At 39.9% G+C, this 26143-nt stretch overlaps 2 protein-coding genes across 4 annotated transcripts in view; one reads left to right on the top strand and one right to left on the bottom strand.

Annotated features, from left to right (window-relative positions):
- The window catches only part of REV1 (REV1 DNA directed polymerase), a 39816-nt gene extending 26770 nt beyond the window's left edge, over positions 1-13046 (top strand). For all 3 annotated transcript variants that reach the window (XM_028727880.2, XM_028727879.2, XM_028727881.2), the window contains 13 exons: positions 334-488; positions 1308-1427; positions 2184-2404; positions 3319-3491; positions 5199-5301; positions 5897-6062; positions 6287-6477; positions 8255-8488; positions 9015-9126; positions 9244-9458; positions 9639-9789; positions 11171-11273; positions 12616-13046. In XM_028727880.2, coding sequence (XP_028583713.2) covers positions 334-488; positions 1308-1427; positions 2184-2404; positions 3319-3491; positions 5199-5301; positions 5897-6062; positions 6287-6477; positions 8255-8488; positions 9015-9126; positions 9244-9458; positions 9639-9789; positions 11171-11273; positions 12616-12727 — 2056 coding nt within the window. In that variant the 3' untranslated portion in view covers positions 12728-13046. The remainder of the gene's footprint in view (positions 1-333; positions 489-1307; positions 1428-2183; positions 2405-3318; positions 3492-5198; positions 5302-5896; positions 6063-6286; positions 6478-8254; positions 8489-9014; positions 9127-9243; positions 9459-9638; positions 9790-11170; positions 11274-12615) is intronic.
- Positions 13047-14263: 1217 nt separating this feature from the next.
- Positions 14264-26143, bottom strand: part of EIF5B (eukaryotic translation initiation factor 5B) — a 30225-nt gene continuing 18345 nt past the window's right edge. The window contains exons 13-24 of the mRNA XM_028727882.2: positions 25799-25866; positions 25426-25567; positions 24223-24354; positions 23026-23208; positions 22299-22460; positions 21569-21700; positions 20433-20564; positions 20244-20320; positions 19987-20151; positions 17506-17644; positions 15972-16133; positions 14264-14991 (exon numbers count right to left, since the gene is read on the bottom strand). Of these exons, the coding sequence (XP_028583715.2) occupies positions 14884-14991; positions 15972-16133; positions 17506-17644; positions 19987-20151; positions 20244-20320; positions 20433-20564; positions 21569-21700; positions 22299-22460; positions 23026-23208; positions 24223-24354; positions 25426-25567; positions 25799-25866 (1602 nt within the window). The 3' untranslated portion in view covers positions 14264-14883. The remainder of the gene's footprint in view (positions 14992-15971; positions 16134-17505; positions 17645-19986; positions 20152-20243; positions 20321-20432; positions 20565-21568; positions 21701-22298; positions 22461-23025; positions 23209-24222; positions 24355-25425; positions 25568-25798; positions 25867-26143) is intronic.

The raw sequence follows: 26143 nt of genomic DNA, 5'->3' as shown, positions 1-26143 counted from the left end.
TATCTGAGCAGAGGCATCGTGTTTCCATCTCATCTGGACTGGTCCTAATGCATCAGATTTTCTGTTGATGTACCCTTTAGATATTACTTTGAGTTAATGAAATGATTGTATCAAATGCTTGGAATAAGACTAGTAAAACTTCTCAAGCTCACACTTTACTAACATGAATTTAGTCCTAAGAAGGAAAGTAGTATTGCCTATGAATTTTCTAGTGCACAGTTATATATTTAGGTTCCATAGAATTAGAAGACAAGACAGTTGGGGAGATTTTATTTGTCCCGTGTTTGGTGAGCTGTTGCTGCTGTTTCACTTCCTTTTACTTTGTGTTGATAGCTATACTCATAACATTGAAGCAGTCAGTTGTGATGAAGCACTAGTTGACATCACTGAAATCATTGCAGAAACCAGATTGACAGCAGAAGAATTAGCAAGTGTTATCCGTTCTGAAATAAAAGCCAAGACCAAGTGTCCTGCTTCCATTGGAATAGGTTAGTTCATGATTTATACTAAAAAATAATAATCTAAACAATGTTAAGATGGGTTTAAATGTCAACTTAATACAAATGTGCACTTATTACAAATGTTTGCCTGGGCTTTACATGAGGGTTAATCCAGCTATATTAAGCTAATCTGCTGATTTGTAATGTATTTTGTACTTACTTTATGAATGTAATTTTATTGCTGGTTTTATCTTGTTCATTACCATAATATTTTTTCTTAATGTTGACATTATAGAAACTTCTGCAGGTAAAATAATGACATTATCATTAATGCACACCTTAATATACACACATCCTTATCAGTTTTCACATCCTACATTGAATGCATGGATGGATACAGCAGAATCATTTCCCTGCTTCAGGCCTTCCATGCTCTCAGCTTGACATGCTTGTGGATCCTGTACACTGGATTCAGAACACTGGAAAACCAGACGGACACTTGGATGTCACTAGTGAAGTTGGGGTACAGAATTCCATTCATCCCTCCCCATGTAACCACCTCCACATTTTAGTGCAGTATGCATAAATTCTTCGTATTCTCCCGTAGCTGCTACTGACATTCATAAGAACATAAGAATCATCTTGGATTAGACCAAATGCACTTGTAGTCCAGCATCCTGCTTTCACAGTGGCCAATCAGATGCTTATGTGAAGTCCGCATATGGGACCTGAGTGCCACAGCAATCTCCCTACATGTGAATCCCATCAACTGGTATTCATAGGCATGCTGATATACCAAAGTGTGAATTAATATTTTTAATAACAATTTGGATTTATTCAGCTACATTCTATTTGTCATTTTTTTAGGTTCAAACATTTTGCTGGCTAGAATGGCAACGCGCCGAGCAAAGCCAGATGGACAATATCACTTAAAGCCAGAAGAAGTGGATGATTTTATCAGAAGCCAGCTTACTAGCTATCTTCCAGGTAAATTTATGCTAGTATAATCACTCCCAGTTTTGTATAGAGAATCAGTCATTGTTCTCTCAGCTCCCCTCCCAAGACTCTGCCCTGTGGAACACAACTCTGAAAGTGATTATCCCTTACTAAATTTCTATAAGCATTTGATTTATGATCATGCTGGGTGAGAAATGCATACAACACTCTCCAAAGCTTGATAGTGGCTGTGGCTTAAAACGTTTTCATTTTGAGCTATTTATCTCTTATAAAATGTACAAGCAAGGCAAAAGAACACATTTGTACCCTTTGAATATGTCAACATTCAGGTATGAGTATGAATTTTATTATTACGGTCACAGACCAGTTCCGGCTCACTTACAATATCAGGAAAATCATAAAACACAACAGGAATACATTGAATTGCAATTGGGTATAACAGAGACAATTCAGATATAGCGGCAGTTAAAAATATATATTAAATCTTGATCACTAAAATATAACCTAAAATTGTCATTTAAAACCTTAATCGTTTTGGTACAACATTCATGTGTTTTACAGTCTCTAGGGGTCTTTTTACTTAGAGCTCAGAATTATTTTAGATCCTGTAATATGTGGTGTTTCTAGTTGCTTCCCGAAACATGAATGCCAGAATTTGGCATCACTGTTGCTTGTTGTACTAATAGTTTCTCGGCAGTCATAAATATTAATACACGTTTGTTTTCTTAAGTGAATTACATTTCCCAGTTGTAGACTTCAAAAGCAAAAATGTATTTATTTTTTCAGGAGTTGGTAGGACAATGGAATCCAAGTTGTCATCTTTGGGTATAAAAACTTGTGGAGATCTGCAGTGTGTCACAATGTCAAAGCTTCAGAAAGAATTTGGCCCCAAAACAGGACAAATGCTCTACAGATTCTGCCGTGGTTTGGATGATAGGCCGGTTCAAAGAGAGAAAGAGAGAAAATCTGTTTCAGCTGAGATAAACTATGGTATAAGATTTACCCAGGTAAAAATAATCATAACTTTTGTGCAGTAATAAGTCAGTGTCTTAAAATAACTTGTCTGTATTGCAGCTATTTAGCTGCATTTTTTCTATGTTTAATTCTTGTCCGTAGCTCAGTGGTAGAGCATCTCCTTTGCATGCAGAAGGTCCCAGGTTCAAACCCTGCTTCTCCAGCTATAGTTAGAGGAGGTCCCTTTCTGAAATCCTGCAGCCCCACTGCCAATCATTGTTGATAATACTGAACTAAATGGACCAGTGGTCTGATAACCTCCCTGTGTTCCTAATGCTGAAATGTATGACCTTTAGGCAGATAGCATATTCTTTCACCTGACCATAAGTAGTGTATACCAGTGGTTTTCAAATAATGTTTGGGATTTCTTGCATGACCATTAGAAGGTTCTTATCAACAATAGCTGAGTACACTCGCTGTAATGCATACTAAGGTGCCCTCTTTGCTTATGCAGGGCACTGGGCACATCTGCCAAATTTCACCCTCACCCTATGTAAGGGTGTGTGCTCTGTTTAAGTTAATGCAGAAGGTAGGAAGTTTAAAAGCGTGTACAGTTGACCAAGTGAGCCAACTAATGAATATGTTTTATAAAAAATAAATGCAAGGGGTGGAATTCAGAGTCAGTGCTCTTCCATTCTGTCTATGCAAGCATTTCAGCCCACCAGATGAAAATATCTCCCCTCTCCTGGGTACCTTTCTGGGAATTCTAGCAACACCTGCCCCAAGCCAGTTTTGGGGCATGGGCGGAAAGCCCCATTGCACAGTGGAAGTCTGTTGGCGCAGCTTGTTTTGTTTTGTGAATCCTGCCTATGGTTTATAAATATTGTGGATTAATTCTGTCAGTACAACTTTCAGTATTAGACTGTCCCCCCCTTACTTTTTTACAACCCATTTTATTTATTTCTAGCCAAAAGAAGCAGAAGCTTTCCTTTTGAGTCTTTCAGAAGAGATCCAACGTAGATTGGAAGCTGCTGGTATGAAAGGCAAACGATTAACTCTCAAAATTATGGCCAGAAAAGCGGGGGCCCCAATAGAACCTGCAAAATTTGGAGGCCATGGAATCTGTGATAGTATTGCCAGGTAAACAATTTTTCAAATAATTGTAGACCTAGTTCTGTAAAGTAATGTGAACTTGAACATAATCTTTCTTGGTGTTATGTCCTAGACTTCTTAAGCAGGTACTTTTTCTTTCTTTTTTATATAGTGCATACATTTTACTGATCTGTTTCTGATTTGCTTCAGTGAATGACATAACAGATGAACATTTTTGTGGGATATACAAGATGCCTTGTAAAAATTAAATTGCTAGTTAATTGTGGACAATAAACTGACTAAAACAACCTACTCTGCTGATCTTCTCTTTTGTCATGTTCTACAGCCTTTGCATGACAGGAGCCTATAAAACATTGTCATCATAGTATAAGCATTTAGGGGAAGACTGTAGTTCCCTATGCTGGTTACAAATCTAAGCTTTATGCAGTTTTCTTACTTCTAAAAATGGTTCAATGACTTACATACTGGTTTCCCTTCAGCCAGCAAGTATGGTACATAGGGTTTAGGCTCTTTGGACTAAGGAACACATTCTGAATTTTCAGAGAATGCTGAGAGCTCCAGTCAAAAAAGGCTGCCATGGAGGCATGACATGACAAAAATGTCTGCTGTGGAAGGGGGCATAACATAAAATTAGAGTACAATCATTGCTAATTTTCTGCCCATAATCTCGTGCTTAACATGAGGACTTAACTGTGTCCTGCTGCTCCCAATTGTGAAGATAGTTTTTTAAAGGCACAATAGCCCTCTTTTCCCCAATGCCAAGCCTAAACCAAAGCATAGGTTGCCATCCTTTACCTACTTCTTGGGAGCAAGCCCATTAAACATAAAGAGTCATGCATATTAGTACTACTGTATGCTGTAAGTTAACTATACAGTGAATTCTTAATAAATTCCTGGACATCAGCAGAAGGCATATCTAAGTCTCTTTGCAAACATTTAACAATATAAAAACGTAAAAGAAAACAATAACATCATAAAAAATTAAAAACAAGTTCAAAAAGAAATTAAAAACAAATGAAACACTGTTTGGAGAAGTATTTACTCTTGCCTATGTTGAATCTCCTGCCATTGGATGCTTTAGAGTTCTTTTTCTCTTCCCCTCATAATAGTAGAACTCTATACCATATTTTTTTACTCTATAGGACGCACTTTTTCCCCTCCAAAAATGAAGGGGAAATGTGCGTGCCTGGAGAGCCTGGAGAGCGAGAGGGGTCGGTGTGCACCGACCCCTCTCGCTCTCCAGGCTTCAGGAAGCTATCCGCAAGCCTTTGGAGCGCGGCGGGAGTGCCCGCCACGCTCCGAAGGCTTGCGGATAGCAGCCTGCTTCCCGAAGCCCGGGGAGCACTTCGCAGCGCACCCCGGGCTTCCGGCAGATATCCGCAGGCTTGCGGATAGGAGCCTGTTCTGGGGGCTGGGGTTGGGGGAAGCTCGGGCTTCCCCAGCCCCGCGTCTGGGGGGGGGGGATAATTTTTTTTCTTTATTCCCCCCCCAAAAAAAACTAGGTGTGCCCTATGGGCCGGTGCGCCCTATAGAGCAAAAAATACGGTAATTGCACAGTCCACACCATGCATAAGTTTATAAAACCTCTATCATATCCCCCTTACCTTTGTTTCCCATGGTTGATTGATCATTAGCAACTATTATTGGCAGGCATTCTGATGTAGTGTATAGCTATTGCAAGTAGTAGCCATTGATCAATAACTTAATGCATTTTAAAATGTGTGTTCTTTGTAGGACTGTGACTCTCGATCATGCAACAAATAGTGCCAAAGTGATTGGTAAAGAAATGTTGAACATGTTCCACACGATGAAGTTGAATATTTCTGATATGAGAGGGGTAAGTGTTAAATCACTGAAATTGCCAAGCACGCTCGCTCGTGCGCGCTCTCTCTCTCTCTCTCTCTCTCTCTCTCTCTCTCTCTCTCTCTCTCACACACACACACACACACACACACACACACACACACACAAACACACACTCTTCTGCAAAAGTATTTACTATTATTTAAGCTCAATTTTTCTATTAAGGTTACAGTATAAGCAGGGTGATAAAATTACAAATCAACGTCATTGAAAACAGATCAGGTTAGTACTTGGATTTGAATTAAAATGTGTCTTTAAGTGTTTGAGAGACTGGACAGTGACAGTCAAAATATTTTTATTTAAATGGGGATATCCACTCTTGAGTAAAATCACAGACTTCCAGAAAATAACCTGTTTTGAAAGGCCAATATCTCCATTTTTAGATTTCGTTGAGCTTATTATACTTATGTTTGGTTCTTCTTGGTCAGAAAGCTATCGAGTATACTGCTTACTTATTATATTATAAGAATTTAAATACTCTCCTATAAATAATGTTTAAAATATTAACTACATTATTTGTTGAAAATAGTTTCTGTTTATAAACAATGTGCCTTTTTGTTTCTTTTTAGGTTGGAATTCAAGTACATCAGTTAGTTCCAGCTAATAAAACAACTTCAGCTGTTTCCTCTCACTCATCAGTACATTCTGGATTTTTACCTGGTGGAGCTAATTCCATCATTGATCTTCTGCAAGTCCCAAAAGGAATAAAGAACTCAGAACAGCAGCACAAGGAAGGTCAGTAAATGGAAATTGTGCTTCCTTTTTCCTGGCTTCTTATTGACTGTGTTACACATTTTTGTTTGTAAACATTTTTTCTTATTGATAACTTCTTTGTATTTCATTAATGACTTTTAATTTTGCAATAATAGAAAGTAAAACAGAGTAGTCAGGCTCCTTTAATTGTATGTGCTAGGTATTTCTGAACAGTTAAACTTTTGTCTTTTTTTCTGCATTCATAGTATTTGTGGCTGCTGTGGATGTTGAAATATCTTCCACATCAAAAGCATGTACAATGCCAGCGTCTCTGACATCTAATGCCAATCGTGTTGCCAACAAATCTGAGCCTGTAGTCAGTCTGAATGGTTTGCACACGCCTATCAGTATAAAATCAAGACTTAATTTAAGTATTGAGGTACCATCACCTTCCCAGGTAAAATTTTCTTTCTGGTAAGAACATTGTAAAGAAAGGTCTGAAGTTTTTCTTGCTCTTTCTTAATACAAAGCTAATAATGGATAAGATCCATATTTTTATTCTCTTCCCACCCGGTGTGTGATACGTTCCATGAGTCTTTGGAATGCCTCAAGCAATAAATGTGAACACATTACTATTTAAAGTGCAGTCCCATACATGTCTACTTGGAAGTAAACATTTTAAAAGGTTAATGGGATTTACTGCCATGCAAAAGAATATAGAATTGTACCCATTAGCATTTCTGTTGGGCAGAATGGTTTTGAACTAGAGTTAATATTGCATTTTTAAGGGGGAATCTAGTGGCTGAGTTTTGCTTCATACTTGATGGTAATCTGATCAAAATATGGCTCTGTTTTGGGGAAAACTATGGGATCATAGGAGCTTTGAGTCATACTGAGTGGGACTGACAGAGCTCAACCTTTTGGAGAGAATGATCAGACATGACCTATATTGAGAGAACCTTAGAATTTTATTTTGGGCTGTTTTTCACAGATTATTAGAAAGAAAGGTTGTACAGTACCTCCTTCATACTGCAAAATGTGTATTGCTAAGGTATGGGAACAGTTAGTTTTCCCCAGTGTAGTTTCCCCAGTGTAGTTGAAATCTGTAGGGAAGCTTATGAGATATTAAACTTGTGGTGAAACTTTTTTTCCCTTCAAACAATACCGTAATAATTTCGTAATCATTATCCTTTGGATTAAATCTGGCCCAGTTTGGACAATCATAGCTTAATAAGCTGGAATATAAAAGATCCGCTTGTGCACACATGCAGTGCTTTTGTTTCTCCCTTTGCAGCTTTCCTGAATGCAGTTAGTCACTAATTAGCCACGGGTTCCTGTTTTGTCTGAACCAGGCTATCATGGCTATTGGCTTTGAAAAGGTCAGGATCCTAAAACATGGTTTAAGTTGGTTTAGGATCCTGATTTGGGAAACTATGGTCAAACACTTTCTGGCTTAATTGCAGCTTGTGCAAACGGAAGAATGAATGCGCTGTGTCTAAATTGGCTAATTTAACTTTTTGTTTTCATTTACATGGAAAATATATTGTAACAATGATAAAACATTAATTTAAAAGTATATAAAATCCTGCAAGAGAACATATGCAAAACACATGTTCTTGGATGGATAAGTTGTTTGCAGTTGTTAATGGCTTCTGTATGGGTTTTTGCTGTGCAGATAGCTTTTTGGCCACTAGCATATGAGAGACTTAACCTTTAAGCTGTCCCTGAGTCTTGGCTGTTATCAGCACAACAGTGCATAGAATGTGGTATAGCCACACCTAGGCATTGATTGTATGAACAATATGCTAGTGTAGAATGCTTCATGGGAAGTGATCCATAAATGAAATATGCATCCCATGCAAGCTCTTTCATTTATTTTGATTAGAACACAAATAACTAGTACAGGAGAAGAAACAGCTTCTTCAGTTATGCCTTTTGTACATAATAATACAAAATAATACAGTGGTACCTCTACTTGTGTTCACCTCTGGTTACGTATCCTTCGGGATACGTACATAGCAAACCTGGAAGTATTTTTCTGGGTTTCACCCCACACACATGCGCAGAAGCTTCCCCTCCAGTTGGGAATTCCTTGGGATGCGACTGGAACTCTGAAACGGATCCTGTTCGCAACCGGAGGTACCACTGTACATAATCTCCCTCTCCTCCTTGCAGATGTGTGTGGTTAAAAGTCATTTCTTCTGAAACTGAAAGATGAATGTTTTTGTTCATAGCTGGATCAGTCTGTTTTGGAAGCACTCCCACCTGATCTTCGAGATCAAATAGAGCAAATGTATTCTCTTCAGCAAGCAGAGATGTGCGATAGTAGCAAGAAGGAGCCTGTTAATGGATACAATACTAGTTTTCCTCCACAGCCTGTTGGGGCAGTTCTCTTACAAATACCAGATGTCAAAGAACCAAGCAATGATACCGGAATAAATGTAATAGCACTGCCAGCATTTTCACAGGTGAATGACAGCATGTGTTTGATAACACACTAGTAGACCTTTGCATTTAGTAATAAAGTATTTGCTCAGGGGAGGGGGGTTATAGATTTCTAGTTTCCCTGCTCTGAAGAAATCTGTACTGTCTAAAGTTACAAACAACATAGTCCTTTTTATAATTTAGACTGATGTTTTATTATAAACATTGAGTATTACAGTGGTACCTCGTGTTACGTAGCGTCCCCCTTACGAATGCTACGGGTTACATGCTCCACTAACCCGGAAGTAGATGCCCCTTGTTGCGACCTTTGCCCCAGGATGCAAGCAGAAGTCGCGCTCTGGTGGCGCTGCAGCAGCAGGAGGTGCCATTAGTGAAAGTGCGCCTCATGTTACGAGCGGTTTCCTGTTACGAACGGACCTCCAGAACGGATTAAGTACGTAACAAGAGGTCCCACGTTAATCCATTTCATAAATGAGACAAAAGTCAGAAATGTAAACATCAGTGTTATACACCATTGGTATAACCACAGATGGTTGTTTCCTTGCTTAGGTGGACCCTGAAGTTTTTGCTGCACTACCATCAGAGTTGCAGGAAGAGCTGAGACAGGCATATGATCAAAGACAGAAACCTATAGGGGCAGTTTTCCAGCAAAGTACCACTGGTAAGTCTGTAGTAGAACTTTGTCAAATAATGTTCACTGTAATGGAAATAACTGGGTGAGGATCATCTCTTTAGTCATTGTGTGCTCGATAACTCTCACTCCTTTTACTCCCATTAGCAAAGAATCCTTTGCCGAACTTGAAGCCTGTTACAAAAAACAAGAAAAGAAGTAGGAAAAAAAACCAGGTCAGCCCAGTAAAAAAGAACCACAGTCCTTTAAAAAACAAGCTATTTGGGAGCCCTGCAAAAAGTACGGCAATTTCTGTTGGGAGCCCACAAAAATTAATAGATGACTTCTTGAAACAGGAAGGAGGAACCACTGACAACTCTCAGGTAACTTTATTACAAATAAATACAGCATTCAAATATTTTTAAGCTAATGTTTTATTGTTTGCTTGTCTTGTCATGAGGTTTTTAGTGCTTGAGCTGCTTTTTTAAGGTTTGGAGTTGGGAAGATACAGAAGAAAAAAATTCACATGTGCAGTACTACTTGTGTATTTTGTTCATAAACAGGTGGAATTGGCACAAACCACAGCAAATACTTCCACCCCATCCGTTTCACAGCCACTATTGTATGGCACTACTAAGGCCCCTAATCTAGCTGGAGCTGTTGAATTCAATGATGTAAAAGCCTTACTCAAAGAATGGATTACAACCATAGCAGGTAAGCTTGTAGTTTTTTCATTGAATTGTGTTTGTATGGAAATACTTCCAATGAAAGAAATAGAATTATCATTTGAAAGTCTGAACTGGAAGGCTTTGTCTCTCTACTGGATACCACTAATTGCCATTTGACAGACATCACTCCATATTAGGGACCCCTATTTCTTTCCTTTCAAATACAGTGATTTTTGAATGTCTCCATTGACAAACATTTCAGTTTTTGAATGCTGTAAACCTGGAAGTAAATGCTTCAGTTTTCAAACATGCCTCGGAAGTCGAACATGCCACGCACTTCCTTATTGTTTTCCGTATTGAGTTTTTGAACATTTCAGAACTTAAATGGTCTTCTGGAACTGATTACGTTTGAAAATGGAGGTACCACTGTATAATTTTATTTCCATTGTCTTACTGGGGAAAAGTAATACTTTAGCAGTAATAAGCATGTGCAACCTTATTCTCTTTGTTGCTTGGGAAAGATGGGCTCTCGTGTAACTCTTCTGTAATGTCCCAAGGGCGTTCACATTTCTGAAAGCATCATTTGGGCCATGGTATCTCTTAAAATATTGGTTTCAAATTGCATAATGATCAGATATTACAGACCTGAGATGGTTACTATTTGTAGGAAGCAGTGGCTCTGCAAATGTCTGATAAATCCTACAGTCATCAACAGCTCAATATTAATAATAGGTAAAATTTTCCATATTGATCTGTGGATAAAGATAGTTTGTCAGGAGTACAGGTGCAGTCTTAATGTCATGTTCACGCCAAAAGCCAGACAGTTCATGGTCTAAAGATGAGTTTGTCTGAGGACTGAAAGAGGTTTCACTGAACAACCTTCTCCAAGAAGGGAAAGGCAGAGACAGAACTTTACTTAGCTAGGGAATCTTTATACAAGGAGGGCTTTAGTTGCCGCAGCAGCAGCCACCGCCAGATAATAGCAGATTATAAATGTGTGCGTCACACTACCCTTCCTGACCGAAGGCACATTTATTCCTGACATCTACTCAAGAGGTAAGTCCTGTTGAATTCATCGATGCTTACTCCTGGGTATATGGGGTTAGGATTGTATTTAATAGCCCTATGGGAACACACTAGACCCCATGCATTGACTAAAGGAACAGGAACCACCAATTGCTATTCAGATGAGCTCCAGCAAGGGAAGATCATCCTGGCCTGAACTGGATGGTATCCCTCAAATAGCTCACTTTGTCCTAGCTGGAAGATTGACCACCTTTTCTTACTTTTTCCCTCCACTTCCCTTACTTTGTGGGTCTTTTGTAGTATGTAAGGCTAGTGGCAGGACCTGTGTCTCTTTCTTATTATTGTGAGCCACAGTACCACAAGCAGGATAAAAATGCATTAAATTTTTGTCCATTTCATAGATCCCATGGAGGAAGACATCCTACAAGTTGTGAAGTACTGTACTGATTTGATAGAAGAAAAGGATTTAGAAAAGTTGGATCTGGTCATCAAATATATGAAAAGGTAGCTTAGTTTTGGGTCTTACCAATTCACATTTTGTTATATAACTTTCTTTATCCATCTGAAAAAGCAATTATGAAAGCTTGACAGAAAAAAGAAGTGTTAATTCTCATTCTCTTCATTTTGTTCCTTTTCCCAACTAAAGGTCTTTCCGTGTGCTTATTGGTTTTTTTGTTGCAAGGAATTTGGGCATTTGTTCTCATTGTAGCATTTGTTTGTGGCTACTGTATTGAGTTTTCCAGTGTCAAGCTGCCATGGTAAAATGTTCATCAGAACGTCAGCAATGCCATGTCCTTTGTGAACTTTTTGCATTAAGTTTGAGTTGTAAACAGACAAATACTTCTGACACTCACTAAAAATGCCATTGAAACTAGTTCTTCTCCCTTCCTCCCCAGCATTTTGAAAGCAGCCATGGACACCCAAGCACCTTCCTCTTCTGTAGCAAAGGGAGGTTCAGAGGGTTCCCAGTTGGCAGCAGCTGAGTTGGGGCACTGCTGCACTGCAGTGGCAAAGGAAGTGCACTCATATGTTCTTGTATAGCCTTGCCATTTAGTGCAGCAAGAGAGATTTCCATCTGCCAACCCATGGTGGCTGATTCCCATTGGGACTGGGAAGGTAGGGACCCCAACAGTAGGTGGATCTAGAATCATTGACAAGCAGAACTATAGCCAATGACAGGTGGAGCCAGGTAATGTTTGCCCCCATAGCTCTTGCCCTGCATGGGCAACACTGAGACTGAGCAGGAAGCCGATGGGCAGTGCTGCCCTATGGACTAGTAAGAAAGAAGGCGAGCAGGTGTGGGGTGGCTGAGGGCAGACTGAGGTTGGCTGGGCCATTCCCCAGTTGCCAACCATTTTGTAAAAAAACATAGGCAGTGAAAGAAGTTGAACCCCTCATGCAAAGCCCTATCAAATAAGAAGTGGGTGCCTTTGTGTTCCTTCTGTTTTTTAAAATTTATACTATTCCCCTCCCTTTAGGGATAATAGGACAGAAACTAACTCCAAGGCTAGTATAGTTCACTCTCTGGGAGGCTTTTCAGGGTGCCTGTGTTGGGACTGGGAAGACATTGGGTCCTTCGGATTCAAGCTTTCTCCTGGCAGACCCCTTTCCACAGTAGTGAGGCGGCAATCTGGCATTGGATCATCCTCTGAAGGCAGAGCGCTTTGTCTTGACTCTCTTGGAAGGGAGAGCAAATGCTTGCTTTGCCCATGAATCATCATCCAAGAGACCATAGGATCACTGGATTGTATTTATGGTTGTTTCTGTGGTATTCAGTTGCAAAGCTATGAAAATGTGTGGTGGTAAGGATCAGTTTCTAAGAGTAGACATGTTTTTCCCCCTACAGGCTAATGCAGCAGTCCGTGGAATCGGTTTGGAACATGGCGTTTGACTTCATTCTTGACAACGTTCAAGTGGTTTTGCAACAAACTTATGGAAGCACATTGAAAGTTATCTGAACTGATTTTATAGGAAGGATGTGGTGAGAGCCTGGAGCCCTCTGGTAGCTGTGCCATAAGTGCTTGTGAGGTATTTGCAAAGTGCATGATAGTAAAGCTAAGTTTTTATAAGTTGACTTTTTTTTAAAGAAGAAAGTGTTTTGTACATTTCCTTTCAAGAAAGTGCCAAAATTTGTCAGTATTGCATGTAAATAACTGTGTTCAAATTCTTTTATTGTAGTATAGAATCTATTTACAAAATGTTGGTTTATAAAAGTTTTATGGATTTTTACAGTGAAGTGTTTACAGTTGTTTAATAAAGAACTGTATGTAATTTGTACAGATTCTATTGTCTTAGTGCTCCAGTTCTATTAGAGGTAACTCTCTGAGAAAGTTATTCAAGCAACTGTTAACTCAATAATGCGATAAAATAGCATTAATGTTTAAACATTTATATATTCCACTTCTATCCATTCAAGCTTACAGACACCATACAGTGGCAAACATACCTGTTTAAAGTGGTGGTATGACAGAAATACAGTTCTTTTAAAAAGACTCTTTCATCCTCATAACCTTTTTCCAAAGTATGCTTGTTTGCATAGTGACTTTAGGAGCAGACAAGGAGTTTCTAGGTGTTGCTTCTACTGTGTTGACTAAAGGCAGTGTTCTCTTCCAGTTTCATGTAAGTATAGGATAAATTTCAACATCCTAATGATCACAGCTTATTTCCTTTTATTTAGTGATTCTGCTATTAAAAGCCCAGTGAAGTATTTGAAGGCTGCATGTGAAAGAGGCTAAAGATACGCAGTGAGATATGGCACAGTGTTCTTTAACATAGCTCAGTTGTATCCACTCTAGTGCCCTCCCATTATCCCAGACTTACTGGCTGTGTTGTTGTGGAAAGGATGCTGTTGGCTTATCTGTACCGACTTCATTGTCCTATCTGACTAATAGATATTGGGGGCCAGTGAGGAATTGAGAAGAAGGGAAGGCAAATTCTACCTTCCCTTCCACTCACCCATGAGTGGCTGCATCCCTGCAGTTACAAGGGTGAGGGGACACACATGGTTGAATAAGGGTTAGGGGTTTGTGGGTATGTTTAGCTTGAAAGTTTTCAGCATAGTGCAGGCTGGGATACTGTCATAGCTTAAGCTCCCAATTGTTCCTTAGTTGCATGTAGGATCCCGTCAAGATCTGCCTTCCATGTAGTATGTAACTTGAGCAGTGGCTGCTCACACTACATAGGATCCTCTCTAGCTTGTACCATCTAAGGTGATTTAGACTGTTGTCATATACACACTTACCCAATAATAAGTCCCCCTGAATTCAGTGGCTATAAATACTGGATTGAAGTGTTACTCTACTAGTCCCCTTGCCAGATACTGCAAACAGCTCTACAAAAACTGTTCAGTTAAGACAAGACTGCAGCAGTCATATATAGTACCAATTAAGTTGCAGCTGAACGAATTATTAGGATCAGCCACTGGTAACAATTTAACTTGACAGTTATACATGTTGCATGCTGTGCTGCCTTTATTAGAAGGTAATTTAACAGGATAATGTCCATTTTCCTTTATTTTGCAGGTCAACATTATTACAGTTTGACAAACTGTGCAAGCAAAGGCAGCCAACTATGCTTTACATCATTGTTTCACACAAAGCAAACACAGATACCCAATTACCTAATTTTTCTACCTTAAAAAATTCCTATAGGCACAAAGCAGAAAGAATGTTGAAAAATCAAGGGGCAAAAAGAGGTATGCATAAATAAACAATTCTTACATCAAAAGAAGTCCAAGAATCACAACCTCTGCAGGAATTTGGTCAATCAAATACTGCAGCACTGATCTTACCAAGTATAAAAGTGAAAGTTGAGTTCTGTCATAAAAAATTATTATTTTTTTATTTCAGATGAGAGATCTGGGAAGGGCAAACTTTAAAACAGTAGCCAGTATAAAGGGGAGGACAGTGGGGGCACAGGCACATTGGAGCCACAGGGACATGTAAATTGACCACTGTCAAACCAGTGAAAGTTACTTGGTTTCTCATGGAAAACATTTTATCCACCTATTTTCCCCCAGATGTTAATCAACAGCACACATTATAATCTGCTGTTGGTGATTTTTGTAATAGGAATTGTGGGGTTTATGCTAGCTTGCCCATTGCTTAAAAGAACTTCATATGATTTCAAATACTTTCTTTAGCTCCACAATAAGCTGCCAGTCAGACTTCTGCATTTCATCTCTGAACCAGTTTTTCAGGGCATCAATGGACTGACGACTAATCTGCAGGTAGAACACAAAATACACATTGTGATAACACAAATGAATAAGCAGCTTCAAGAAAGGTTTTCATGCATGTTTCTCCCTCTCAGACATGTCAAGTGCAAATTAACATTGCTAACTAGCAGATTTGCGCAAACCACTTTTAGTACTCAAAGACATGCCTGATCCTTCAGATGGATCATATGTGAGCTACTTAAGGTCAGGTAAGTCCTGGTAGCACATAAATGAGATGTTTTGTGCAAATACATCATTCTGAACAGAACATACAAGCAAGAATCAACTGTGCTGCATATCTACAGTAGAATATATGCTAAATACAATCAATGGTTTACAATCAATGAGACTGACAAGCAGCAAATTCAAAACACCAAAGACACTTTGATATGCAGTGCCACAAAAACAGCAGAGGAGACAGAATGAATCTGTCCCAGGACAGCTTTGCCACAGCCAAAGAAGATGGTATACTAAGATCACCATAACTCTTCTGATGGAAGGATGTAAAGGTTATGGAAACTCTAGCCCTCTAGATAATGCTGCACTGCAACTCTCGTTACGCACCACTAAACTTCTATAACAATTTCATCAGTGTAAAACTGCAGGTGGATTGAATGTTGGCTTGATTCTCTAATCTGTTTAGCCATACTGAGTATGCCATAAATAAGCACTTTGGGGTGCATGTCACTGGTACGAACCTGTGTGCTCATTCCGCATGTCCATGAAACTAAGCTTATGCAACTAAACACTCTTACAAAGACAACACTCTACTTCAAAAGAAAAAGTCGATTGTTAAGAGCACAATAAAAGAGTGCACTGAAGCATGATTTACCATGGCTAGCTCATTCCTTTTCAGGAAAGGGAGCAGCTGGCGCACCACCAGAAGCTGCTAAATGCACACACAGGGTTGCTCCTTGATGTCCACAACATGTGACTGAGTCTTTCGAAGAATGCGAGCCCATCCCACCCACAACATAAGCACCTACCTTGCTGACAAGTATATCTGTTGCTTCAAAGTGGCGCCCAAACATTTTAGGTGCTTCACCGGGAATAGGTTCTATTTTCACACAGACTTCTTGACCTTTTTTTGCGACATCCACTTGTTTGTGATTTATTTCAATACTTGTAACTATTCCAATATCAATGAACTGCAACAGAAACACAGGACATTTTAGAGCTCTTATGTTTTATTAGCAACCCAACTAATTCATAGAAACGCACAGTTTAGGATTAGAGTAGACACAGTAAATAAACTTGGCTGCTGCTAGAAATCTATATACAATCATAACAAATCAATATGCCAATATTCTATTGGCTCATCTACTAGAATGAGATGCTACAATACAAGATTACAGTATGGATTCTTACATTACCCTCCAGAACTAAGGGAGCCATGGCAATATTACCAAGACCTGTACAGAAGCTCCTACTCACACCAGTATTAATCACTTTCCTGAGGATTGTTGCTGGCAAGGGGGTCTCCTCCCAGGCTTAAGTCACTTTGTGGCCTGCTACACCTACCAGGCCTTGTTTCTAGGAGTACATGGGTGGAATTCAACGTGGCATATGATGAATGTTCTATATGTGCAAGCATTTTCGCTTGCCAGTTGGAACATACCTGTCTGCTTTGAGCCAATTTTAGAGGGTGCAGGGAGAGGAGAGGGGCAGAAAGCCCCTTTTACACAAGTAGAATTCCATGTTTGGGGCTTCTGCTGACTGGGCTTGTCAAGTGAAAACTACCCTATAATCTCTGTATTTATACCACAATGCAAGTTCAAGAACACAGCTCCTAAGTTGTTTAAGGGTACTACAGCTATGACTGTATTTAAGAGATACAATTCTAAACTGCTACATACAAGTTTTCTCTCTATTGTGCATTAAAAATGCTGTTTTATGATGTAATACCGATTATGATTTAAAACAGAATTGGGTAATCTGTGGACCTCAGACATAGCGAAACACCCACCACCACTGGCAAAGCAGTAGGGCTGAAAACATTTTAGTCAATAGGTGGTCAGTTTTAGATTAGGCAAGTTGTTAAGTCAGTATTTGAATTGGCTCCACCATTACTCATGCATTTAATTATTTCAGAAAATATTTAGGTCTTGTCAAATTTAAAATTCACAACTGCAAGGCTAAGTTAGATCTAGGGACATGCAAGCATGAAGAAAACATTTGTTACGCAGCCCAAACTTACGCTTTAGTCTAGCCTACATTCACTGCACTATTTGCTGTTCGTTTTCTCTACTGCTAATGCTGGAAGGTTACTATGCACAACACTTGCTCCTGGCAGAAATGGGAAATATGTTGATCATGCTGGCTGGGGCTGATGGGCATCGTTAGTGTAATAACATTTGGAGGGACACAGATCACCCATTCCTCCTTTATAGTTATACCATATGGTAAGTTAAGACTATACTAATATTAAGAGGCAGAGTAAAGAGAGCGAATATCCTGACTCTGGCCAGTACACAGCCTGCCATCTGTCAAGACTCACTTTAAGAAAATAGAAATACTCACATTTTTGCTAGGTACACACATGGGCGTTCCTTGTTTTACCTGACCCGCTTCCACAATGACTCCCATCACTATAGGATCTCGAGAATTAAAAATAAACTGAGGAAGTATTTTCATCTTACAAGGGAATACCGCTATATGCCTATAGGGGGGAAAACAATTGTTCAACACTTGACCTGATAATCACTTGTAAACATGCACATTGAAATACCCATATTATTTCAGCTGTGCCTAACTTGGAGTAACCTTCGCTAAGAGGAACACCCTCTCATAATGTCATGTCTAGTTCAGTTCCCAACCCACAGAAAGTCCCCAGAACTAACAGGTTTTGGTAAAGACAAGTAAAACATGGATACAGATAACTTTTTAAAATAGTAGCTATGATGTACATGTAAAAACATGGTAAGCTGCTCTTATTACCCCATGAAGCATCCATTCTACACATTATATCGGCACCTGGTATATGCAAGAATCCTCCTTAACACGTGGCAGGGTACTAAACAACCAGGCATCTTACGTTGTTCACCTGTATGGGTTACCTGTAATCTTTTGCAATGTGCTAAGGAGGAGAATTTTACCATCTTCTGTGTGCCAAATGATTGCATACAGCCACCCACTATGGTTAGCCATTCTACAAATCAGCCCTTGCTTCAAAGTTTATTTTGATTGTGATATGAAAAAGCTCCATACATAGATCACAGACTCATGGAGTTAGAAGAGTTCCTGAGGGTCATCTAGTCCAGCCCCCTGCAGTGCAGGAATATGTAGCTGTCCCATAAGGGGATATTCAGCACCATGCTCTGCCCAATTTGCTGGACTGGGAAGTGGATCCAATTGCACAACAAATGCACATCTCAGTAATGCGTACAGTAGTACCTCGGGTTACAAACACCTCAGGTTACAAACACTTTGGGTTACAGACTCCGCTAACCCGGAAGTAGTACCTCGGGTTAAGTACCTCAGGATGAGAACAGAAATCGCGCACCGGCGGCAGCGAGAGTCCCCATTAGCTAAAGTGGTGCCTCAGGTTAAGAATGGTTTCAGCTTAAGAACGGACCTCCAGAATGAACTAAGTTCGTAACCAGAGGAACCACTGTATCGGTACTCTATTGTTTTCAGTGGGATGTGCATCTTTGTCATAGTATAGCTAGTCATGAGCAGGTACAGTGGTGCCTCGCAAGACGAAAATAATCCGTTCCGCGAGTCTCTTCGTCTAGCGGTTTTTTCGTCTTGCGAAGCAACACTATTAGCGGCTTAGCGGCTATTAAAGGCTTAGCGGCTAAAAGGCTATTAGCGGCTTAGAAAAAAGGGGGGGGGAGCGAAAAAAATCGCAAGACTTGCAAGACGTTTTCGTCTTGCGAAGCAAGCCCATACGGAAATTTGTCTTGCGGGTTTTTCGTCTTGCAAGGCATTTGTCTTGCGGGGCACCACTGTATCTTTTTTAATGATCAACAAGACCATTGCAGCAGGTGAGTGAACAATAATAGTTTTAGGAGTATGTGGGCACCTGGTGCTGGAGTTAGTAGCCTAAGTTACAACACACAGCAACTAGCTGTAACAAGATCACTTGTCCCTCACACAGCTGAGTGAGCCAGCAAAAAAATTCTGACACAACTCCAGCGTATAAGATGCCACTATTTTTGGGGACTCAAATTTAAGAAAATAGGGGGAGATGGCCCACAGTTGTTGAGCTTTTCTCGGGGGGGGGGGGAATGCCGAAAACCACTAACCCAAATTACAAAAGCTGACAATCACTCGCGTTGCCGAACTCATGCCTCTGCACGATCACAAACAGCAGACGGGAAACGCACGCCCAATCACCAAAGCAGCAGCAAATCCAGAGCAACCCTTGCCGCAGCAACCAATCACCCACCAAATTTCCGCAGCACCAGCCAATCCAAAGCAGCACTTTACGCAACCACCAATCACCCACAAAAGCACAGCTGACAAGCTACTGATCGTGGCTGCTACCAATCACCCGTCCCCCCCACGCACTATCCGTGTATAAGACGCCCCCCCCCCCATTTTTGAACATTATTTTACAGTAAAAAAAAGCTTGTCTTATACACAGAAAAGTTCGGTATTTATTCAAATTGTATACCAAAACACCCAGGGTAAAATGCTATTTCTTTCTTATGGTTCAGAATTTTTATTTTTCTTGCATTAGAGATCTTAATAACTTAATGTATATGTTCAAGTACTTATATCATTGACAGACCTCCCTGGTGGTTTTCTGCACTTTTTTGCCAGCTGCAGTTCCTTACAACATGCCAAACTGCTCCTTTCTAAGCACTAGTAGGCATACAGAAACTCCATGCATAGTTCTTTGAATCCTGTCCTATATACAGTTGGTCCCTAGCTTTAAAAAAGTAGCTCAGAAAATGACTTTAAAAATTATTCAGTTTCAGATACTAACAAGCCCTTCTCATAATCTTCACGTACATCTTGCAACAGAGCAAAAAATAAACAAAGAATGCTACTTACTTGAATTCTTCCTGCTTCTGTTTTTTATAGTCTTGTCTATACTTTGTGAAAGCATCAAATAAGTGATAAATAATTTCTGCACTAAAGATTCTAACTCCTAAACTATCAGCCATTTCCTGAGCATCTCGTTCAATCCTCACATCAAATGCCAAGATTACTGCATACCTAGGAGACAAAATAGAAGGTTGATGAGGAAGAGGACAGGGATTTGATTATACAAATAGTAACAGTAATGTATATTTTAAAAAGCTACATACTGAGGATCATGTTCCAACATAACCGATGCCTTCATAACATCCTTTCTATGGACAGGGCCTATATTAATTCCAGCATACTGTCGGGAAATGGGAGGAAAAGTCCGATTAATCTCTGTTTTCAATTCCGTAATATGCTCCAATTCAAAGCACAGCAATTTAAGACCGTAAAGTAGAAAATTGGATACTTACTGGCACTTCTGAAGTTTTCAGAAATTCAAGTAAGGCTTCCAAAGAACCCAGAGTAGATGCCTGCACATAAACACCTTTCTCTTCTAACTTTATGGCATTCAGCGTTTGCTTCAATTCATGTATTAATTCATCCTTTTAATGTAAAAAAATAGCACATATTAAGAGATCTCACTTATCTTAGCTTGTCAAGTTTCACAGATCATCTGGACAGTACAAGTAGAATCCCGATATCTTCATCAGCCCTATGCAGCACAATGTACAGTATAACTGTGTATAGCTTATATCTCAAACATGATTTATAGCTTCAGATCTGTGGATCACAGCATTGGAAGTTAAAGCTTTCTTCATGCCTTGAAGTGGCAGTATATGAAGCAAACCCTTAACAGCTAAGCCTACCACATCACTGCAAAAAAGTTTTAGACAGAAATGCCACAAATCAAACTCCAAGTCAGCCCTCTACATCCCTGGAGCAGACAGTTCACTGCCCACACTTAGTAGTTATCACTGTGTCCCAGGAAAGAACAGATGGTCAGAAGCAAGTGGGGAAACTCCAGAAGTACAATAAATGAATTCAAGTAGCTTTGGTGAGTTTGAAAGCAGATAATTTTAAACACGCAGCATGTTCACGGCCTGCAAGAGCATGCCGCAATACCTAAAAGTTCAGCCCGGATTCCAGTTTAATTCTTGCACGATTCTAAAGGATGCAGAATCGCATCTGAGGTATACAAGTTTTTTAATTCTACATAGAACCTGAATAGTTAATAGCTTACCCAGAAGATGGAGCAGCGTGTACCTTACAGCAATCTACTTTTCAAAACACAGGTATTCCATCTATTAAGAACAATCATTACTTGTCATAAGGCATGATCCTGCCTGCATGTTCATAAACTAAAGCTGGCTCAACAACGTTTCTGTCTGTATTTTCCCTATTATTGGTTTATTTTACTTTTACTCTTTGAATCAAAGAGGTATGCTTTCTTCTACCTGGAAATAAAAGTCTGACTTCTCCCCATGAAAAAGTTGTTATTCTGATGATGAAGCTCCAAGCAGCATAGTCCTCATGCAGCCTAATGAGAGTCATTCATACTGAGATTTCCTAGCTATTTCCATTCTGAGAGAGATCATGTATGCCTTACCTTAAGAACCGGAATTTCATCTTCTTTGTAAGCTACAAGCAGGGGTAAACCAGCCAATGTTTTCTCCAAATCCTTTCCAAGAATCTTCACTCCTTGAGCAGCAGCAACTTCTTTGTGTTTTTCATACTGATTCTAAGGAGAGATAAAGATGTACAATGTAACTCTGTATAGCTTATATCTCAGATATTATTTCCAGCTTCAGATTTGTGGATCATACCTTCGAAAGCTCAAGGCCCGAAAAAAGTAAGTTGTGGCCTTGGCAGAAAAAATATTACAATGCTGCACTTAGATGTGACCATTAAAGCAAAAATATATGGAGTGTATTGCTATGAGAATGGTTTTGTATTAAATTACATATTTTATATCCATATAAATAGCATATCACAAGCTTAAAAGGCCTACAACATTACAACAGTTGTGTATATACTCTCAATTTGCATGCCTTATTCTGCCCTCAGAATTTAAGGGTGTTATTTTTGCTAACAGCAGTACACTGGCAAACCACATGACTAAGAATTAAAACAACAGGAGGCTATTGGACACAAAAGCTCCACCTCACTTCAATGGTCCTGATCCTGCAAAGGGCAATTTCTGTGAAGAAATAATAGTGTTATTTTGTATTGTTTTCCAGAAATGTGAGGGAGAGCATGAACTGCCAAGCATTTCTGCTGAATAGCGTTAGGCATCAGTGATTAATTTGAGGATGTGTTTCCACACGCTGCTTGCCTACCTTCACTCGAAGTTCTTTCATAGGTGGAGGTAACAGAAGGCCTCTTATCTGCGTTACGATGGGACCTTCTACTCCAGGAACTATAATGGTATCTCCTTCTCTCAAGCGGCCATTAATCAAAATGACATCTATTGTGGTACCCATACCAGGAAGTGCTTTGACCTAAGAGACAGAAGACAGTCAAATCATTTCTCTCCAAAGGCCACTAGCAGAAAGCCTTGCACAGAGACACACATCATGCTCCAAAAAAGTATCTTTCAAATTTTCCTCCTTTGTTGATTTTCTCAGTAATCTGCCTTTCATCTCCTTGCTTTAGATGACAGTGAGTCAAACAACTTTTCTCCTAGGGGGGAAAAAATCTCCGTCGACTCCCCACCCCGCTGCCCCAGATCTCAGACTCCCAATTTACATCAACTCTGTCTGCTTTGCTTCTCCAACCCCACAGAAGCGCTCTTCTCTCCCTGCTGTCTGTTTCCTTCCCTCTCCTGGCAGGAAAGGCTTTTGCAAGGTGTACACTCATACACTCATAAAGCTCTCTTCTTTGCCTGCTCAGGCAGGGAGGAGACCAAATGTAAATTTGGTGGCAGGGTTGCAACATGGGCACCTGTGCCAGATGCATGAAAGGGCTCTGGGGGTTTCATCTATTGCCCATGGGCTGCAGGTTATCCACATGCAACAAAAAGAATGTTTCCTTTCAATCCAGATCAAAAGATGCATATCAAATTACCTCCATAACTTGGGCTCTCAGCTCTTCACAGTGTGCCAGTCTCTTGTTTAACATGTTTTGAGTCAATTCAACAAGAAGAGCTATTAGACTTCCCATGCCATCCCCAGTGTGAGCAGAGGTAGGAACCAGAGAGACAAATGTGCGGGGATCTTTATTTTCGTAGTACAGAGCAGCATTCAGGCCCTAAAACCACAAGCATAGCATTAGGGGAAGGAGCAAGAGGCAAAGAAGTTAGTATAGAAAGGTGTGATAGGAATCTGGTACAAATAAATTAAAAGAGCAGAAAAACACTGAACAGTATTAGACCAAATATCAAACTTCTATTAGAAATTTTTAAATAAATACTATACTATATGAGAAAGAGTATAAACATCAGGTAGCATCTATATATAAATACCCTGAACCCGCTTCCAGAACACATATGACATGATGCTGCTATCTCTCTTTCTTCAAATGCCCTCTCAAAATTCATCTTCTCCCGGAAACCCTTCCTTACTGACCAATATTTTTCTCCAACCACATATAATCAGGGTGAAACAACCTCACTCCCCACCCACCAGATGCTGCCAATTTGAGAGAGGAAAGCCAGTCCTTGGCAAGTGAGAGGAATCCAATATTTCCTCCAAACTCAGGAGCGATATGGGATGTGTGATTTGCCCTGCTCCCTCCCTAGATCCAAAGTCTAAGATTTGTTTGGGCTCTGTGCTTGCCAGGCTTAAAGGGAGAGCCATAACAATCCTTTATCTCTGGGCAGGAGTGGGGAGATGGAAGCATATCAGCTTGCCTCTGCTCTGGACAGTTCCTCCAAGTGCCCCCTCAGGTGCAGAAGAAGAGAAGGCAAAAGACCACTTTCTCCTCCTGGAGACAGAGGGTAAGAAACATGGACTTTCCACTGCACCCAATAGGTACCCTCTAGCAGGTGCCAGTGTAAAAGCACATGCTTCAGTCTCTCATCTCCAGAAAGAAGCTGGGAGGAGAATCCTTCTCTCCAGCTCCAAGCATAGAGAGCTGGAAAAAAGAGAAGATATTCTGCTAACCTCATGCCACATTTGTGAGGCAAAACAGATAGTCTTGGAAGAGTCAATACATTTTTGGTTGGCTAATAAGGCAGCAAAAAATTGGGAGCCTTTGCATGTCTCCCCACTACCAAAATACATTTTAAATACTAACAGAAGCAATGATAGTAATTCAGCTGACCTGCTGTGCAAACTCCACTATGATAGCTTTTGCACGTTCCTCAAATTCGTCCTTTGTGTTTTTTTTCTGCTTCTTCAAAGTGGCAGCTACATCTGTGTCGGGACTCTTTTTCCAGTCATATAACCTATCGATCTTGAAAATCAGATCAGAATCAGAACCAGAGAGAATCAAAAACATCTCTGTGATTGATTGATTGATTGATTGATTGAATGAATGTTATGCTACTCAGGAGGAGCCATGCAAGTCAACAGCAACTGTAGGGAATCTACAAGCAAATGTCATTATTATTTATACCTCGCCTTTTTCCCTGCCAGTGACTCAAGGTGACTTTCAGATAAAAATAAGAGACAAAATAAACATTTATGAAGTATCTAGAGGAGTCATATCACCCCAGAGAGCCATCTGCCCCTAAATGCACAGCTTCCTTGCAAATACAGGGTTCCCCCCTTTTTTAAATGAAGAAAGCTGCTCTTTTCAAGCAAAGAAATGTCAATGTGAATCAGATCCATCCATTGGAAGTCATGGAAATGCTATTCAAGATGGGAAACTCTCATGCCTGGAAACAATTACATAATAATTTTATTATTTATATCCTGCCCATCTGACTGGGTTACCCCAGCCACTGAGTGACTTCTGACATACATAAAAACACAATAAAACATTACACAATAAGCTCTAGGTTCTTATGCATCCTAGCTGCAAGATTTGAAGGGTGGGAGACCTCTGCCCCTAAAAAACATTATTTTCAATACAGTATTTTCAAGTGGCAAGCTTCACAACAGGAGTGAAGTGAGGATGAAAGCTCTTCCCTTTCTAAAATTCAAGGATAAACTTGCAAAGCAAGCAGACTTAAAAGGATTTTCTCCTGAAGGAGAGTCCCTTGATAGAACAAACATTTAGCACTCAATTGGCATAAATATTTTTAAATAGTAAAAGATACGCACATTAAAAAAACACACCAAAAAGGCATTTGGAAATGGCCATTAGGCCCGATGCCTGAACATCAGCCTGAGCAACAGCTGCTGGGGAACAGCAGAAGGAGAGGTATATTGCAATCATGTCCTGCCTGGGGACTTCCCAGAGGCATCTAGATTGCCACTGTTGAAAGTAAGAGGTTGGACTAGCTAGGCCTTTGGACAGATCTAGCAGGGCTCTTCTTACGATCTTATGGCAGAATCAGTAAGACTGTAAAAGTCATCTTACCTTGTTGAGTGCGACAATAAATGGGCATTTTTTAGACTTCAGCAGGTTTATGGATTCAATGGTCTGGGGCTCCAAACCATGCATGATATCAACTACAAGAATTGCAATATCACATAGTGAGCTTCCTCGATTTCGGAGATTGCTGCAACATTGAGGAGGAAAGGTACACTCAATAAGTAAGGGCAAAAAATAGAGAGAATTGCCAGGAATAGGTAGCTGTTCTGAAGCAAATTCTATCCTGTAGAAGTGTTTGGCAAAACTATTAGAAATGAAAACGAAAGGCACACAGAACGTTATCTAACTAATTTCTACTTGTACAGCTGTATTCAAACATTATATGGTAAACTCCCAGATATAAATATTGCAAACTTACCTGAAAGACTCATGTCCTGGAGTATCAATGATCAGCATTCCTGGAATCTTGACCGTCTCTCTGTCAAACTAACATTACGAAATATTGGCTACCTTGAAACTTATGCAAACCAAAGCTTTGATAATGTATATATCCTCAGCAATAATTTTGAACTTTAGCCATGGTTTCTTACATAATCTATGTAAGAAATCCATCCACAATCTACATAATCATAGTACTTTTTTAAAAAAAAAATCAACTTGCATCACAAAGTTTTTATTAACTTGATGCAGCTCCTCTTCTAGAGCAGAGGCTAACAGCTTTCAGTGCAAGGTGCTGCAATGGAAATAGCATAGGACAGGCATG

This window comes from Podarcis muralis, chromosome 4 (assembly GCF_964188315.1).
Source record: "Podarcis muralis chromosome 4, rPodMur119.hap1.1, whole genome shotgun sequence".
Lineage (NCBI taxonomy): Eukaryota > Metazoa > Chordata > Lepidosauria > Squamata > Lacertidae > Podarcis > Podarcis muralis.
Note: the sequence above shows the minus strand (reverse complement) of the source record. Positions and strands in the feature narration are given on the sequence as shown.